Source organism: Parambassis ranga, chromosome 20 (assembly GCF_900634625.1).
Source record: "Parambassis ranga chromosome 20, fParRan2.1, whole genome shotgun sequence".
In the NCBI taxonomy this organism is placed as follows: Eukaryota; Metazoa; Chordata; class Actinopteri; family Ambassidae; genus Parambassis; species Parambassis ranga.
In genome coordinates, this window is record NC_041040.1 from 8,620,683 (window position 1) to 8,639,320 (window position 18,638).

At 41.4% G+C, this 18,638-nt stretch overlaps 1 protein-coding gene across 1 annotated transcript in view; it reads left to right on the plus strand.

Moving 5' to 3' along the window:
• The first annotated feature begins 1,049 nt into the window (after positions 1 to 1,049).
• ctnnd2a (catenin (cadherin-associated protein), delta 2a) overlaps positions 1,050 to 18,638 on the plus strand; it is a 156,188-nt gene continuing 138,599 nt past the window's right edge. Inside the window, exon 1 of the mRNA XM_028432856.1 lies at positions 1,050 to 1,178. Coding sequence (XP_028288657.1) covers positions 1,050 to 1,178 — 129 coding nt within the window. The remainder of the gene's footprint in view (positions 1,179 to 18,638) is intronic.

The following is an 18,638-nucleotide window of genomic DNA, read 5'->3' on the forward strand; positions in this document are numbered from 1 at the left end:
CTAGCAGCATGTCAGTGTTGCAGGATGGCAGTGTTTATAGCACTTTAAATATTGCTGCCTGCGGTGAACCATATTATAGATGGCTTAATTTAGAAGTGTCAAATGATGCATCTATTATCACTCCCCACACATCCGCACTGTATGATGAAGTGCAGCAAAAGGAAAAAGACAGATCTGATCTCCGTGCAGGGCTGGTGTTGTTTAATTTGTTACAGTTGGCAAGGTGGTATTTAATGAAGGTCAAAAACCTGAACCTTTTTTTTTCACCATAACAATTCATCTCTTTGGAACAACCTGTCAGTTCCAGACATCCATCACTTTCCTACAGTCAGTGATTAAAACTGCGATAAGTGGGGCATTACATTTTAACAAGTCTACTAGGACCTTTGTTTGTGTGGTAACATACAGCACTAGCAGAGGCACAGATGACAAAAGTAACGGTGTGTGTGTGTGTGTTGCAGACGAATTACTTTTTGTGAAAGAAAAATATATTAGGCACAGATTTTAGTATTCATGCCTGTGCCTGAGGTGATCCATGTGTCATCATATTCTGCATACTGTATTTCACCTGCTGCCTTTCATTCTCAGCTTAATCCCAATCAGGTTTGTGTCATTATGGGACAACTTTACTGCAGTTATTGCATGGTGTTGTGGTTATGTAGCTGGCTTTAAATGTAGTTACAGTCCTTATATCTTTAAATAAATTCTCATTTTTATGCTCTATGATCAGTCATTTTGTTAGGTTAAATTAGAAAGTCATGGCGTAGTTTCTTTGTTTTCTTCTTCTCTTGCCCAGCTCTGCCACCCATGTTTTGTAACACAGTATGATGAATGCTGTAATTTGCATCTAAATGTTGTATTGATGAATGAAATGTTGACTTTGAAATTCATGTTTTTTTCATACCAGAGGGGCAATCACTGAAGGAGTACACTTCTGTTTCCCTGATTGGAACTGATCATGTAAAGATGAGAGAGGTCACCTCCTTCCAAACACAGCCTAACAACCATGTTTTTTTCTCCCCCCCTCCCTCCTTATGTTAATATTAGCAATGCCAGTGCCGGAGCAGCCTGCAGAGCAGGAGAAGGGGGCCATGGTCCCTCCTGTGATGCCAGCCTCCAATGGAGACAGATCTGAGACGGAGACCACCTCCTCCATCCTTGCCTCTGTCAAAGAGCAGGTAGGAAGTCTCCTGTGTGTGTGTGTGTGTGTGTGTGTGTGTGTCTGTATCACTGCTGTTTTGGCTTTCTGTAAAAGAGGGACCTTTTTGTTTTAGATACCTCTTTCTCATGGTCCTATCTTTGCTTGTCTCATAGTCACTGAACAGTCTGTCATAATAAGGCAGGTCAGGAGGTTGTGCCTGGCATTCGCAGATAGAGGCAGTCTGCTGCTTTAAAGTGTAGGAGCAGAGATTGATTGGTGCCATGGGAAAGAGAGATTACAGGGCTAGTGCTGTAGCCAGTGTAGATATAATTGAAAAAGTCATTAAAATCAAGGCACTTACTTAACAAGGGTTAAAAAAAGAGTTTTATGGCTGTTGAGAGTACAGGCCAGGATGCTGCCATGCCTGGGTTTGGGTTAGAAAAGAAGCTGATGTATGGATGTAAGTAAGTCTGTTTGATGTGACGGAGAAAGGAGGTTGCTGATCAGAGAGAAAGTGGCTTTATGTGTGTCTGTTTCACACAGTTTAATGTGTTCAAGACATCATGTATAACAGACTGTGTTACCAGAGAGTGTGTTTATTATATATATGTATAGTTTATTGAACAAACAACAAACATTTGCAGAGTATTTCCTTTAAGACTGAAAGGCAGGCCTGTTGAAAAAGTAGCCTGTTGTGTAATAGAATACTGTTTTATTTGGATTTAGCTCATCAGCAAGTGCAATACACTGTAGATTTATCACTTCATCTGTCTGCATCGACTCTGAAGTTCTTCCTAATTTAATACCTGGAAATATTTTATTTGCCCTCACTGAGTGAAGGACAAGTGCTGATAGCAATTTAACTTTTCCCCCCATGTGTGTGTGTGTGTGTGTTTTTTATATACCTAGAGAACCTCACAGTGCTATTACATTACTGAGTCACTGAAGCGTGCAGTGTTTAGTCAGATCCAGGCACTAGACCAGATTTGAACTTGCATCCACCCTTCCCATTGGGAGAGCAAATGTAGTAGTTACCCAATACATCACAGAAATGTAGCCATTGTTGAAGGCTTATTTTCTTCTGCAGTGCGACAGCTCTAAAAGCTCTCTTGAGGAACGCATGAAAAATTCAAAATGAATTGTTCAGAAGGCAACAGGAAACAAGGAGTTTTACCCGGCTCTAATTAGCTCTGCATAGCAGCGTATTTCATTGTAGTGATACTAGAATACAGTATATATATATTTTTGCACTCATCAGTCTGTGTGCTCTGGCACTGCTAAGACATGTATAGATTAGTGAGAACTTTTTAGTCCTCCTGATCCACACCATCATGTAGCATCAATATAATTTAAACAAAAATGTATCAATAACTTTCTTAACTTAAATTTCACTGTTTTATTTTAAACTTTTTTCTATACTGTAAAGATTTGTACAAGACAGTTATTAATTAGGCGTAACATTAAGTGTCATTTGAACCGATGATTTTGTGCAGTTGTCACAGATGTGGAGAACAAATCTTGACCATAGGCCTTTATTTTCACTATGACTGCAGTAAAGTTGAGAATTTTAACTGACTCAGTTCAGGAACTGCAGTTTTTTTGCCTGTAGCATGCTCACTTGCTTACAGTGTGGTATGATATACTTCATTTTTCCTGATTTCTACCCCCCACTCCACAACTGAAGGCTTTTTTGTTGTTGTTGTGTGCCTGCATTTGCAAGTGCGTAACAGATGCATAATGTAAATGGTGATAAAAGGGTAAGTCTAAATTTAGCTCACAAGCTCTCTGTCTGCCTGTGCTGACATTCTCTGTCGAGGTGTGTATCCCTGTGTGTGTGTGTGTGCATTCCCTGCATACATATTACTCCCGGCTGCCCTGCTCCCATTGCGGCATATTGTCATGCCTTTCCACACCTCACAAGTAGTTTCCCTGTGAGGATACACGCCTGTGCTGGATACACATTTGGATGTCATGTAGTAGACACCATCTGTCTGCTTGTATGTTTGTTGTTGACCATAGTTTGCCCCCTGGGTTTAAAAGAAACACAGTTAGAAAAGTGAAGTAGCCTATATTGATGAAGTAATGTACTGTTGAGTAAGGGTAACAAAGGACATTTTGAGAGTTAGCTGTTGAGGCTATCATTGCAAAACAATGTGTTATTAATGTGACAACAGTGAAACACAATAATTTGGAGTGATGAAATGTGTAAAAAGACACATTCAGATAAAGCAAGATGGAATTCCTTTTCTTAATATGACTGTTAAGGTGTCTGTTTACACCAGGAAGGAACAAAACACAGTTTATTAAAAACACTAATGTAGTAATTGACTACATCACCTTCAGCCCAGACAAATTAAACTTCTGCTTTTGAAGATAGTTTCATTCATGTCATAGTTTACTGGATAATTTTTAGAATATATTAATAGGGTCAGAAAAACTACCAAATCTGCACAGTGCATTTGTCCACAGACAGTCCTCAGAAAGTGCTCGTTTCCCCGACGTGAGTGATCCTTTAAGGCATGATTGAGGGTAAAATGAGCCAATTTGCCGCTCTCAGTGAAACACTCAACATAAATACCAGTGACACATCTGAGAACAATTTGAAATGCAGCGTTTTTCTTTAAAAAGTAACTCACTGAAAAATCATACATATAAAATCTGATTTATGAGTCTGAGTCACTGTCATCTTTTTTTAATGGCCTCCCCCTCGGACAGTCTGTAGCATTGAATGTACATAAGAGTACATGAGGAAGTCCACCCTCTTAGATGAATGTCAGTCGGCTACCTCTCATTTTTAATGTCTGAGATTTAACTGCTCCTGTACTGCTGCAGTTGGAGCCATTTGAGTTTCTCAAGATATTTTGCAGTGTGTTGCATCATGTCCCAAAGTTGCCTCAGGAGAAGCTCCAGACACCAATTTAACCAGTGTGCTGATTTGCTCCACAATCTTTCTGTTTTCCTCTGTGTTTTCATTTAGCTGGAGTTAATGTCCTGCTCTGTTTCAGGAATAAGCCCCGACAATTCAACCTTATTTCTAGCTAAAATTTTTAATCAGCATGTTTTCTCATGTTTTGCTTTATCCTTGATGGATACCCCTGATTTAATGATCTCCCTAGTAATGAGTTTGTTGATATTTGCTGATCTAAACACCCAGCAGCAAGTTAATCTTTCCAGAAAAAAAGGCTTTTGTGTTCTTAATGGGTTGGTAAACAGTTATGTTCACAGCCAGAAAAGACACACAAAAAAAATCGAGATAACAAAAGCCACGGGGTAAGAATGATGTTAAGTGATTCAGCAGTCATAGAAAAATCTTTTGGAAGCTGTGAGGGTGGTTAAAAATTCTACTGTGTTATTTTCCTGATCCTAATATCTGGCTGACTAAAAGCATGTCTGAAGCTACTGCAAAAAAAAAAAGGTTTAATTATTAGCATCATTACCATGTTGTTGTGATATATGATGATGTGGCCTTTGTAAACATGGTGGCTACTTGTCAGCTTGAACTGTACTACCAGTGCCAAGATTTTCATTTTCTTTCGCATTATGCGAAGAATCAATATTACATTTGGAGTCATTGTCGTAGTTTTGGCTCTCATTGTCGTCTTTATCTCTTTATCTTGTGTCTCTGCCTTGTGCTCTCCCTTCATGTTGCTGAACTGCATTGGGTTCATCTTGCTTTGAGTTGCTGAATGTGAGCTGAAAGTATCCATAAACCACTTGAGTTATCAAGGGTTCACAACTGATGGAAGCAGTTTGTGTATTTGAAAGGAGCAAGGTCTCTTTCAGAGGCGAGAGGGTAATGTATTCCATCCTTGAGACCGCTGGTTATTCTCCCGACTCTCTTTCTTTGCAGGAGTTTGAGTGCACTTCATTGGCCTTTAGAGTAAGCTGAAAACTTTCCCTTTGCTAATGTGCTCTCACTAAGCTGAACTGCTGCTTTGGTGATTGACTATATATTCTCTGACACTCTCCAACACTTACAGAAGTTGCTTTTTAAAGTGATTTGTGTAGGTGTCTGTGTGCCATTTAAAACCCCCCTTTAAGGAGAATGCGTGTGTGTGTGTTTCATTTGTGCGTAATGACTTCTCTGCCTTCCCCTCCATCTCTGTCTCTCCTGTTCTCTCCCCTTATCGATACTTTGTCTGTTGCAGGAGTTGACAGCTGTGTTTTGCAGGTGGTATAAATTAACTCTGTCTCAGGGTCAGAATGATGGGAGTGAAATTAATCCTCCCACACTCCCACAACTATCTGCTGACGAAAGCCTCTGTGTCGCCTGATATTCTAATATGTCACAAACAGGGGGGGAAAAATCAGCCATTATGAAGTCAGGCTTACATTTGACCAGCACGAATATACTATTTCCATTAGATTCAGAGTGACCCTTTGAACTGACCTGCCGGACCCTCTGTCACTGGTTTTAAGTTTGGTGCTCCTTTCTACTTGTTCTGTGTCCTCAGTGTCTGTGTGTGTGTGTCTCCTTTACTGTGGGGACACATCATTTAGATGACACACATAGTTGTACATACAGCCTAAATAAATGGTGATCTAAGAGATGTTGTCTTTAAGGTAGAGGTATGAGAAGCACTCAGGCGGAAGGCACACCAACAATCTGCCTGTGAAGCCGAACATCTGTGAAGCTCTCTTGCCTCAGCGTTTGCCTACTTAGTCATTCATTCAGTGTTACTATCCATTCCTGTAGTTTTCTGCACCCTTCAATACGCATGATTCACTCAAAAAATGCCAGTTGCCGTTTTAATGTGAGAGGCCTATTTGCGCTGATGACTTGTAGCTTTTAGATGATGCTAAAAGCTGCCAGGGTGACTTGTAATGATTTTTATGCATGCTTGGGTGGGAGGCAAGTCACTGTAGCTGTATCCCCTTGCCATTTACTCACTGAAAGAGCGTTTTGTGGGAGACTGGGGCAGAAGAAGGTTGGTGTTCAGCTGCCTCGCTCTGGCTCAGAAGTACTGTGGCTGGGGAAGAATCATTAGTTAGCCCGAAGGCTGTTGTGCGTCTTGGCACTGTTAGTGTGTGTGTGTGTGTAGTTATGTGTGCGCTTGAGCTGGAGTTTTTCTCTGCCGGTGGTGCTGCTATGTTCCATTTAGTCAACATCACTCAGCCAACACAGTACTGTCACCATCATCATAACTGGCAGCTGGCAGGCTACATGCTACTGCAGCTGTCATGCTTTGGGCCAGAGAGAAAGAGCAAGAAGCAAATGAATGAGCAAGAGGAGAAAACATGGACGGTTTGTGTATGACACAGCTGTGTGGAAAAGCAGAGGGAATAAGAGCAGAGAAGACAGCAGCAGAAGATGCCAAGGTTGTTGGTTATGTACATGAGAAAGAGAGAGAAGATGAAGGGAGAGCATAAGACACACTGAAGGGAGGTAGGGCAGGGTTTTAGTGGCAGCCATCCAATATCCAACACCCCGAGACAGCAACCAAGCCAGACTTGCAAAATATTATTTGAAGGTCAATCAGTGAAAGTGGAAACAGAGTACCAGCTCTGTTTATACACTCTCTGTGGTGGGGATAAATGATCCAGTGCAAACAATCATAAGACTACTGGAACCTTTCAAACATGAAACAGAAACATGACGAGAACCGCAGAGATTGATACACCCATGAGGTGGTTGCCACTGGTTTGTGGACTACACTTTTAAAATTCTGAGTTTAGCATCACCAGACAAAAGAGTTGGAACTCCTTGGGTAATATTCGATTTAGCACATGAGACATCAAGATCTGGAGAAGACCAAAAAAGCCTTGGATAGGCCTGCAACCAACAGGAACAAATGAATGCTTGGTTGTTTACCAAAATCCTTCACTATGCTCCTCTCCACAGACACCCCATCAAACCTGCCCCACAACAGATAAAAGGGTTTGATCTGCCCAGCAGGGTCAGAGTCATGTGGAAATATGCCTGACCAGATGCATGCAGCTGGAACAAATCAGCTCTGTAGTTTACTACTGACCATTAGAAGAAAAAAAACAAGCTCAATCAGTCCCTCACTGCTAGCAGATCAACACAGTGGTCTTTCACTTAATGAGCAATTGTGCAGTCATCAGTCAGGATATATGCTTATGAAGTCAATAAAAACACTTTGTGTTGATTTCATACATACAAGCTTGATGTGTGACCATAATTTCTGCAATTACATGCAACAGGTTTACTTTGGTTGTAGCTGATTGTTGCTACCAGTGTACTATAAATATACTGTTCATTGTAGTGCTTAGTTTTTTAAGCGGACTGTAAGATTCTGCTTAGTATGAAAGCTAAGAAATGGAGCGATCTGGTCTGTGTTGCTCAGCTTCACCCGGCTCGCTCAGTTGTTATTGACATTTTCAGGGGATCACTTCAGTCATTGTACTGAAGGTAAAGTAAGTCAACAAACTTCTTTAGTACTGACGGTTTGTTTTAAAGGATTATGTTCCATGATGAGTCAATAGCTACTTTAACTGAAAACTGGGTCAAAAAGTCTACAACCAGCCAGCCTTTTTCTCTCGTGATGCTCCTATCAAGCCCAAACTCAATATTAATGTGTTCATTTGTCATGTGTCCACCGTCCCCTCCCAGAGTTACACATGGTCATTTCTGAACGATACAGAATCCTGTAGAACCAGGAAGAACAATGACATTGTTAGACAGGAAGTCTAATGAGGCGTGAAATCAATATGTACGATCCTGCCTCACCCGGGGCATGCTGGGTAATGGAGTGTCAGGAGTGCTTTGGAGCTATTTTAATCACAGAGACCTTGGAATATCCACTCGTAAACAGGCTACTTACTGCCAAAACACAACAAACCTCTGAGTGTGTGTGTGTGTGTGTGTGTGTGTGTGTGTGTGCATGCTCGCGCGTTAATGTGTATCTGTGATTACTTTTTACATAATTGAATTAAACTGTGTGTCCATATGCTCTCACCTGCATGAAACAAAAACAGAGCTGCTGTGTGTTTTGTGCGTGTTTGCATGCGTTTAGTGTGAGTGGGATTTCAGGACCCCGATTATAAGAGTGTGATCATGGCTCAGCTGTGAGGATCACAACGACCCACACCTCCACGCCGGCTCTACCTCCTCCCCTCTGCCGTTTCATTAGCTTTTAATGCTGCGACAGAGCCCAATGCTGATCCTGCATGTGAAGTATGAGCTCTTGCTGCTAATCACTTAGCCTGCACCCGACATCCCCACCACAAAGACCCACTGCCACCTGCATGCTAATGCTACCTGCGCGACTCAAATCTGGCTCAGGCTTCTATTTGCCTGCATGCTGATGAACCTGTTTGCAATATCTTGGATGCTAATAATGCAGTAGCCAAAGGGCTAATGTGGATCCTGACTGCTAATAATACATTCAGGTAGTGATGTAACAACTCATTTTGGTTAATTCTCATTTCTTAAGCAATAAGGGTCTGTTGGATAGCAGCCAGAATGAGGCAACAAACATGACTTTTCTGTAGGCTATGAGATTGACTACAAATCATCTTTTGTTATCACTCTGCTTGTCGGTGGTGTGAAGTGCTCGGCAGCGATCGACTGGTCTGGAGCAGTGCTGTCGTCACTGTGGTAATGCTTGAGTGAGCTTGCACTTAAGGGCTATAAGCAAGAGTGGTGAAACTCTAACAAAGATGAGTTAGAAAACCATTGATTAATTGAAGGTGTCTGTCAGGGCCCTTTGTTTACAGGCAAAGCTGAGCATTGGGGTCAGACACCAGGGGAAAGTCTGTTGAATAGAAGTGAAGAAACATTCTTGCTAAGACGTCAGTTCCTTCATTTTCCTCTCAGCCCATTACACAAACCCAGCGCAGACACAGCAGATGCTGCTGAGTGGGTGTTTGAAGGGTACCTTTCCCATACAGGCTCCACACTGTGTTCGCTTTGCAGGCTCCATTGTTTTTATGTAGCTGCTCTCTCTGTTGGCTGTCTCTCCTACTCTGCCTATAAATTTGCACTGTGCTAATGATTCGATGAGTTATTTTTTATCCTTAAACAACTACGACTCTTCTTTTTTTAGAACACTGGAATCATTTGAACTTTTGTCGTGTGTTCTACAGTTCAAAGATTTACTTGTGCTTTACACTTGGTGCCACGTCATCTGGTACTGTAGTCTGGCTGACATGATTAGAAAACATGAGACGGCCCTGTGTGTTAAGCTTTATCCCTATTTGAGAGGAAATAGGCCTTTCATTCTCCCCGAGTCCCTATCGATCTGAAAATGAGAAAATGGAAAGATTACTCTGTGATGGAAAGAGCCATTAAAGAGCTGGGGAGGCAAAGAGCTCAGAAAATACAAAGTATTTATCAACTCACTGCCTTTTTTAGACTTTATTTATCCAGAGAATGATTGCTCATTGTGCATGCTCTATAGTCCAGTTTGGTGCCAGGATTGTTTAAACTTTGCAGTTTCAGTTCTAAATGTATCATAATGACCTGCAAAGGTCCTGGAGATGCATTCTTATGTTTTTTTCTTCACTTTTTGCAGTGTGTGAACCAGTAGGCAACTGTCATATTTTCCATTTGCAGTCTGAACGTTATCAGTAACTGGTGAATATATCACTTGATTTAGGCCAATTAAAAAGCCACTGCAGGGTGTAAATAATGGCAGCCAGGCATAAATGTCACCGTTCTTGTTACCACCCTGGACAGGCTGTTAATCACAGGGCAGTCCATTGAAATGGAATTTACATGGATTCATTTACCATTAACCTTGTATACTTGTTTGTCACCTATCATCTGTTATAATGAAGCATTATAACTGATATTGCGGTCTGAGGTATCATTAATTCTGCCCACTTTCCCACTGCTATTTATACTTTGCTGGCCAAGGGTGACGTTGCATAAAGACTGAAATCTCTGACACGGCGAGGGGGCGAGATGTGTCTGAATGCACCATTTTTATGAGTGTTGGCCATCTCATTAAAGCCTGGGTTTTTAGGTCCTGTGAAGGTCCTAGTTAATGGGCCATGTCCTTCAGATGCAGAGGTGATGCAGAATTCTGCCTGTGAAATGGGACACAGAATCACACCTGGGAGCTCTACACCACAAACAGTACTCTACTGCTGGACACTGAGCAGCTCTGCTGGGTGGATAGGGGTCAAGTGTCTTGCTTAAGGGCACTTGTGTGATAATTGTTGAGGGACTGTAGAGTGTCAAATCTGTTTTTGGTAACCCTTTGCTGACTGCCCTGCTGGCTTTGAACTGACTGCTTCCTGTGGATCTGACGTTACCTACTGGCTGTTTAAACTGAGTCCTGTAACCCTAATTTATTCTATAGCCTGTAGGAGAAGTTGCTGTCAGTGTGCTGTTAATAACTGCATGCGACATGGCTACAATAGTATGACAATGAGAGGCCACAATAGGTTGTATTTTTCCTCACTTCAACTGAGCTATACTACACATACAAAAGTATGTGGACACCCAGCCACCAGATGTGTTTGATGGCCTCCATTTTTTTAGTTTATTTGTCCAGCCTTTTGTGCCATGTTGAAACAGGAAGCCAACAAACACGTAATATTATATATATATATACACTCAACAAAAATATAAACGCAACACTTTTGTTTTTGCTCCCATGTTTCATGAGATGGACTTGAAGATCTAAACTTCATTCCAGATACACAATATTACCATTCCTCTCAAACATTGTTCACAAATCTGTCTAAATGTGTGATAGTGAGCACTTCTGCTTTGCTGAGATAATCCATCCCACCTCACAGGTGTGCCACATCAAGATGCTGATCTGACATCATGATTAGTGCACAGGTGTACCTCAAACTGCCCACAATAAAAGGCCACCCTGAAATGTGCAGTTTTGTCTCACAGCAAAATGCCACAGATGCCACAAGCATTGAGGGAGCGTGCAATTGGCATGCTGACAGCAGGAATGTCAACCAGATCTGTTGCTCGTGTATTGAATGTTCATTTCTCCACCATAAGCCGTCTCCAAAGGCGTTTCAGAGAATATGGCAGTACATCCAACCAGCCTCACAACCGCAGACCACGAGTAACAACACCAGCCCAGGACCTCCACATCCAGCAGGTTCACCTCCGAGATCGTCTGAGACCAGCCACTCAGACAGCTGCTGAAACAATTGGTTTGCATAACCAAACAATTTCTGCACAAACTGTCAGAAACCGTCTCAGGGAAGCTCAACTGCATGCTCGTCGTCCTCATCGGGGTCACACATCACGCTTGTATGTATGAATTGGTCTGGAGCATTTTCAGAACTTCCGTCCATAAAATATCAGAACACATCTAATCAATTAATGATGGACAACCAATCAATAATGCAAACAACAATCAGCTATAGTCTAGTGAACCGCAGCATTAAGATTTCCCACCTTCAGAACCAAACACAAACCAGCAGTATGCTAAAGTTGCACAGGGTGTCCATTTATTTTTGGTCTCATAGTATTTTCTTATATATATATACTATATATACCCACTCCTCTCTTTTGAACCTTGCAATATCAACAGAAGATAGACTCCGCTGCCAGCAGCTGTTTTCACTCCGGGGTTATTTCTCTTGAACTGGTAGTGGTTGTTTTCACACACCCTCTCTGCTGGCATATTATATAGCATTATGTCCCCAGCACATGACGTATGGATTTGTGCATATAGTGTACGCAACATTACATCTCCATATGCTGTTCTGTGAAGTTGTGAATTCAGTTATCTCCACTGTCACATTCTGCATAATATGTCACTGCACAGCCCAGCAGGAAGCTCAGCTAAACAGCCTTGCATGGCGGCGTAGCCTTCTCCCCTTGGCATTCTAAATAGATAAATTATGATCGCACTCCTCTGCAGTTGTCTGGCCGCCAGGGTTGACATATACACTGTAAAGACACTGGTTAATGAAGAATGGCTCTGTCACAGGAGTTGTCTCAGAAAAAGGTAGATCACTCTCTCTCTCTCTTTCTCTCAGTCCTTCCTGTTGTTTTCTCACTCATTCTTTCTGTATTCTCTCCCTGCTCCATTGCTCCCCCACCCATCATTCATCCTTGTGTTGCATTCTCTCATTGCATTATGTGTGCAAGGAATAAATGAGATTTTGGGGTTGCAAATACATCATACTCTTGTATACACGCACACACACTCTCTCTTTCTCTCACACACACTCATACACAAATACCCATAGTGCTTTGCGGCACTTGGAGATGTGCATCTAACCATCTCTAATGAGCTTGCTTGTGTTCGTAGCCGTCGTTGTTGTTTACGCTGAAGTAATTTGTGGTTGCCATAGAATTCTTTCCAGCTAAATGTGCCCATCATTACTTTGTGCTTAAATCTATCATTGCCAGTAGCTCGGAGGCGGGCAGGCAAATAAAATTTGATTAATAAGATTTGATATCATTTTTTCATTAACTTCTTCATGAAGCTGGATGTTTGGGGTCTGTGTTGTTTTTGCTATCTTTAAACTCATTCTCTATAAAGTCCTCTAATGGCAGAAGATAGGCAATGATTAAAAGTTGCCCAGATGGATATTTGTTTTTTTTTTCAAAAGTGGGATTAATTTTACTCTTCTGTGTAAGATCAACTGGTTTTGACAAGCCATGTCATCACACAGGAATTCCCTTTGAACTGAGCACTGGTTCTTGAATATTTTAGTGAGGGTAGGAGTTGAAACCTCATTTGCTATTTTTTTCCCTCTCCTTTTCCACCACTTTGGGCTGGAAATGTCATATTGTCAGTGGGATATGAAGCAGCTCTGCCCAGTCTGGCCTAAATGTAAATGTCACTTGAGATGTTCTAAAAATGCACTTTTCTATTTCTCTCACTTCATTTTCTGTCTTTTTTTCTATTTTTCTTCTGCCTGATTATTAAACTTGTCACATCTGTTCATCCTTGATCCTTTATTGAATCTTTGGGTTTCTACCTACCACTGTCTAGACCCTCACACATTGTTGCGTCCATCTGCTTCTTGTCTCTGTGGTGCGACTTCTTGACTGGTAACTTGTCTGTCATCTGTCAGTTCTGTTATTTTATGTCTTTTAACCTATGTGTATTCAGCCTTATTTGCTTGATCTTGACTTCTTTAGCACTAACTAGCCTCCATCACTTTTACTTTCTAGCCTCTTTCATTTTAGTGGCTGTCTATCACCATTTTCAGTGTATTTTTTCCTCCCTTTTCTGCTCTGTACCTACCAGAGCACTTCTTTTGTGTAACCTCCTCCTGGTGCCTTGTACTTCCTCTCTCAGGTGGCATGGCTCAGGCCAACTTTGCCCTTTTGCCTCCATTGCAATATGGGGTGTTAAGGCTAACACAACCTTCCTGTCAGGGGAGATTTATTCCCTCACCCTTTGGATCTCTTGATCAGGGTCTGTGCGCATCTGTAATCTGCCTCTGAAAGGTGAAGCATTCACCTCCACACCAGCCTGCCTTGGGCCTCCCGGATGGCTGGCTGGGGACCGGGTCTGTCAACGTGGCATTAAACATTTAAAACTCTATAGTCTGTAGATCACATGAAGCATAGCAATGGAGCTAGCAGTGGGAACCACAGAGAGAAGTAGACAAGGCAATAAGAGAACAAGTTTGCATGAGAGAGAGCTAGACATGGTGATAAAACAGAAGTTCTCTCTCTGTCATTCTCTCTGAGACAGTAAGACTCAGTAACTGTCTTTGTTGAGGAGGTCTATAGAGTGGACACAATACCCTCTTCTGTTGCTCTGGGCTGTGCCGACACATTTGAAACAGTTGTGGCCACGTATTGTGCTTTTGTTTTACCATTTATTAATCTTCCTTTAATCCAGCAGGCCAGCCAATGGTCAGGCAATGCTGTGCTGAAGCAGAGAAGCCCTCCTGCTGAAGTCAATCACAGGGCAAGTCCATTTAAAATAAAAGCCAAATGAAATGAAATAAGGAATCAGAGCCACAGGGACAAATTAAAAACAAAGGCCATGAAAAAAAGGAAAACAGCAAGTCAATGGTTTTGAAAGTTCTTACATGTTACCATGCATTTTCAGTGAAAGTAATTTAAAACCAGTATTCCATGCTAAATATTTAATTCTTCCAAAAACACACGGACGGAAGTGTCCTGCAGCTTTGAATCCTGTTTATCTGATGATGTTAATTAGCTATCCTTGCCGCCCTCACTGCAGTTAAAACTGTAGTCTTATGCAGCTGGCTCTCAGGTCCAGATAGTTGTGGTCTGTAGGTGTGACTACATCAGACATTTTGTTACTCTTTTGCATAGAATAAAGGAGCTTTTTAGGCAGCTGTAATGGGAGGTCCGTCACTGATCTGTTAATGATGATTAACTCCAACCTAGAATTTTCACGACATTAGCTTGTTAGAACAGCACGATCATGGCACATTGAAGATGCAGAGTAAATGGCGGTACACATGACCACACGTGTAAAGACACACACGCATACACAAGGGCGAAAGTGTGAGCTGCGTGACCAACTTGACAGCTTCTGTTGATCCTAAAACAGGTAGAATGTGAGAACAGCGCTATAACACCCGTGCTCAGTGTCGGAACTCTTTGCCCCCTTACCTTTTCTCAAATCTTTTTTTATTACATTTCTTCACATTTGCACCTTACATGACTGCATGTAGTCTCCTTTCCTCTTTCTCATTTTCCTTTTACTGCACTCCATTTTTGTTCGCTCTGCTGTCATGCATCAACAAGAATTCCATGCTGTACATGCCATAAATACAGAGAGGGTCATAAAGCATTTTTTATTACAACCAGATTATTGCACTGCCACAGACTGCTGTAGGAAAAGGGAGACAGTAACATAGGGAGACAAAGCTAAGGCTCTTATCAGAATAGAGAGAGATAGATAAAAGAAGACAAGTTGAAACAAGCAGAATTCTAAAGAAAGTTTTGAGAACTATACAGAGAAGCATGTTGTGAGTTTGCTGGTCCGTAATGGCTTGGCACGATAAATGGATGATGAAGAAGAGGGAGAGCTCAAGAGAAAGCAGGAGAAAAATGAGTGTGACTCAGAAACAGAGACAGAAAGATGGGGTTATGGTACAGACTGAGTGTTTGCCCTGCGGGCCTGGCTAGCCAAAGGTAAACTAGCAGACAACACAATATGTCACTCTAGATTTTGTCAGCACCATAATAAGTTATTTCTGGAGGACGGGAGCTTCAGTCATAGCGGTTTGGGCGTCGTTTTTTTGTTGTTGTATGTGCCAGTGTGTGTTGACCATGAGTGCACGGTTGCACTCAGCTACACATAATACTCTGTTGAAATACATCTCCGTCTCCCACAGGGCACAGTTGACATTTCTTTCTGCCTTTCAATCCTCGGCGTCGGATTTGTTTGTGTAATAATGCATACGCATACTTTTGTCCAGCAGGGATCGTGCTGACATCTGTGTGTGTGTGAGAAAGAAAATATGTTTCATGTCATCTTCATCTCTTTCACTCTCAAATGAAAGCTCTAATGTTTTTAACACCCTCCTGAGAGTCCCAACAAACATGCACTAATGCACATGCACCAGCTCTCTCTTCCTCCTTCTCCTCCTCTCTCTTTCTGTCACACACACACAGACACCTAAACACACATTTTCTCTCTCTGTCTACAAGGCTTAGCCCCAGTGTTTATATTTGGATAATCCTCAACACAAACTGTGTGAGAAAACCCTTCCAGGGACAGAAATTCATCTACTGCAGGAGAGCAACATCTGGGCCCAAGCATATTTTATCATACTATAATTGGCCTCACAAAACAGTAGTAGCTCATTGTTTGAAGAAATGATAAGGAAACAATCTAATGGGAGTTCCCACTGAGCAAAAGCAAGCAAATGAAATAAGAAGCGTGAACCCAGAAGAAGTAGATCAAGAAAGAATCAGTGAAGGAATGGAGGAAAATAAGGATGGTCAGAAGGGAGGGTGTCATGAAGGTACCAAAAGAAGATGGAAAGAAAGGTGAAAGGGGTGTGACAGAAGGAGAAAAGCACCTCTGGAGAGAAGAAACTTCCTGAAAACAGGAGATAGAAGAGTTAATGGGATGTGAAGGGGGCAGGGACACATTCCAAAGCAAAAGACTGACAAAGGAGCGAACCAAGGGGGAGACAGAGGGCAAAAAGAGAGGAAGGGAACCAGGGTGGAAAATGAACAGCTGCATTGGTGGGCTACCTGATATATCTAAATCAGAATGCATTTGTATTTGGTACATAGATAAACATGTGTGCTCATGCTCAGATCCGTCTCCAGCCCTTTTTGTCTTCACCCATTATGGAGCAAATGCTGAAAGCTAAAGTGCTTTCCATCCATCCTCAATTCGATAAGCAGCCATAAGAGGCTGCTCTTTGCACCTAACACCACCTAACATGACATTAGGAACATATCAGGAACAGGAGTGTGGTTGGGCTTAATCACATCATTGAACTCCTTAATCAGTTTTTGTTCTTTAGAGGTTTCTGCATCTGTCTGTGAACTGTGGCTTTAACCTTTGACCCCCCATATACTGTTGGTAGCTTTTAATCTGGAACTGAGACCAGGAAATATGATGATATTGACATTTAATCTAAAATACAGTAAACACCAGATATTAAGTGGAATTTTGGATGCATTCTCAGAGCTTTAGCTTTAAATTAACCAGTTTGTACTTCGTGAACATCATCACACCCAACAAATACCACAAAAAACTACAGTTTTAAAGAAAACGGAGCAGCTAACACTCCATGACAGGTTTTACTTGCTATATAGTTTTCAAGAGATGTAAATTCATGGAGGATATTGTGATGCTTTTCCCTTGAGCAGAATAAACAACACTGTGATATTTCAAACCAGAAGAAACATGCCAGCAGTAGTAAGGTTGGTAGCAAATGTACAGTTACCTCGGCCCGCATTGTATTTCTTCCAGGGAGTATTCCCGTCATCTTGGAGTTTAAAATTACCTTTGAATAATGTGCACATTGTGTTTAACCTAGGCCTGACATCGACACCAAATAGGTATATATTACATACAAGAGCACGCAGACACACAGAATAAAGCTGAGTCACCCTGAAGCCCTCTTCAGGCTAGCGTGTGTACACACAACTCACAGTGACATTTCAATAAACCTATCAACGACCTCACTCCAACTATCTCCACCCATTCCATATATCAGCTGCATGTGTTTGCAAAGCAATAACCCAGCACAGAGCACCTGAGTCAACCATCCACTCAGAATAAAGCAGATTTATTGCATTGCCTTTTGTTTTCCTTTTTCTTTTTTCTTTTTCTTTTTTTTGCTGCAGCTTGCTTGAAGGTCATTTATTAGCTCATGAATGTTATATTGCATTTATGAGCTTTAGGAAATGACATTTTGAGAAGAAAAATATGGAAGTTAGTGAATTGAAAATGATAATAATAAAAAAATACCTCTCAGGGTGTGTGTGTGTGTGTGTGCACCTGTTTATCTGCTGTGTGTGTTTCCCAAGTATCTTTGTCTGTGGATTTGGCACTACAGTACATTCACTTGTTGGATTTGCATAAAGGTATGCAATTTAAAAAAAAAAAAATCACACTGTATACATTCTTGGTGTGTGTGTGTGTTTATTTTGCTGTCGGATTGTGTACACAGTAGTACAGTGGACTGTGTCTCAATTTCTTAAATATTGCTTATACTTTCCAAAGCCCACTCCTGTCCCTATTCACAGCCGGATTTACTGGCTGCCGTCAATACTCTCTCCTTCACGTTTTAATTTAGAGGGGATTTATGAAATTATATTTCTTCTCCTCACAGGCTGAACTGTTTGAACAAACTAGATTGCAAAGAGACTGCTGAAGAACTAGAGTGTATATGAAGTGGTTTTGAAGCTTACCTTCCACACATGAGGTTGACAATTGAAGTGTAATTTTCTTGTAGGTTTGTGGCAACTTTGATCAATAATGTTATAATCACTCTCCACACAGTCACACCACCAGTTTGTTACACTGTTCCTCAGCACAGTTACGGCTGATTTGTATGTAGAAGCTTTGACTTTAACAGATATAAAGTGTGTTGAGCATTTGTAGTGCTGTCCGAATGTGTAGTGAGAATCATTAAACCCCATATTGTGCGCTCAATATATTCCATTAACAACAACAACAACAAAAAATGGTCACAGCATTATCAGAATGTACCATCATGCACGACAACAATGCATCAGATTTTAATTGTGCAACAGCAAAGATATGATTAAATAATAGTGTCCAGAAGTTTTTTGTTTTGATTTTGTCGATGAGGTCACTGTAAGACCCTGATACAGTGAACTCTCCATTGAGTTGGCAGTACTGAGTGTCTTGTCTTGGTTGTTTTGGTTGCAGACCATCATCTTGTTTTGGCCCCTTTTAACAAAGATGGAGAGTGAGTACACTTTTCATGATGGTCAGCTAAGTGAATTTCAAGAAATTCTGCATCTTCATCAAAACAGCCTAACTTGAAAGTTTTGTTCAGCATTACAAAAAAATGCTACCTGTGCATTTGTATGTTTGTGTGTCTATTGTGCGGTGTGTATGTGGTCTCCCCGCCACTCGGTTGGAGGCACTCAGCAGTCCCTCTCCGCTAAAAGTGC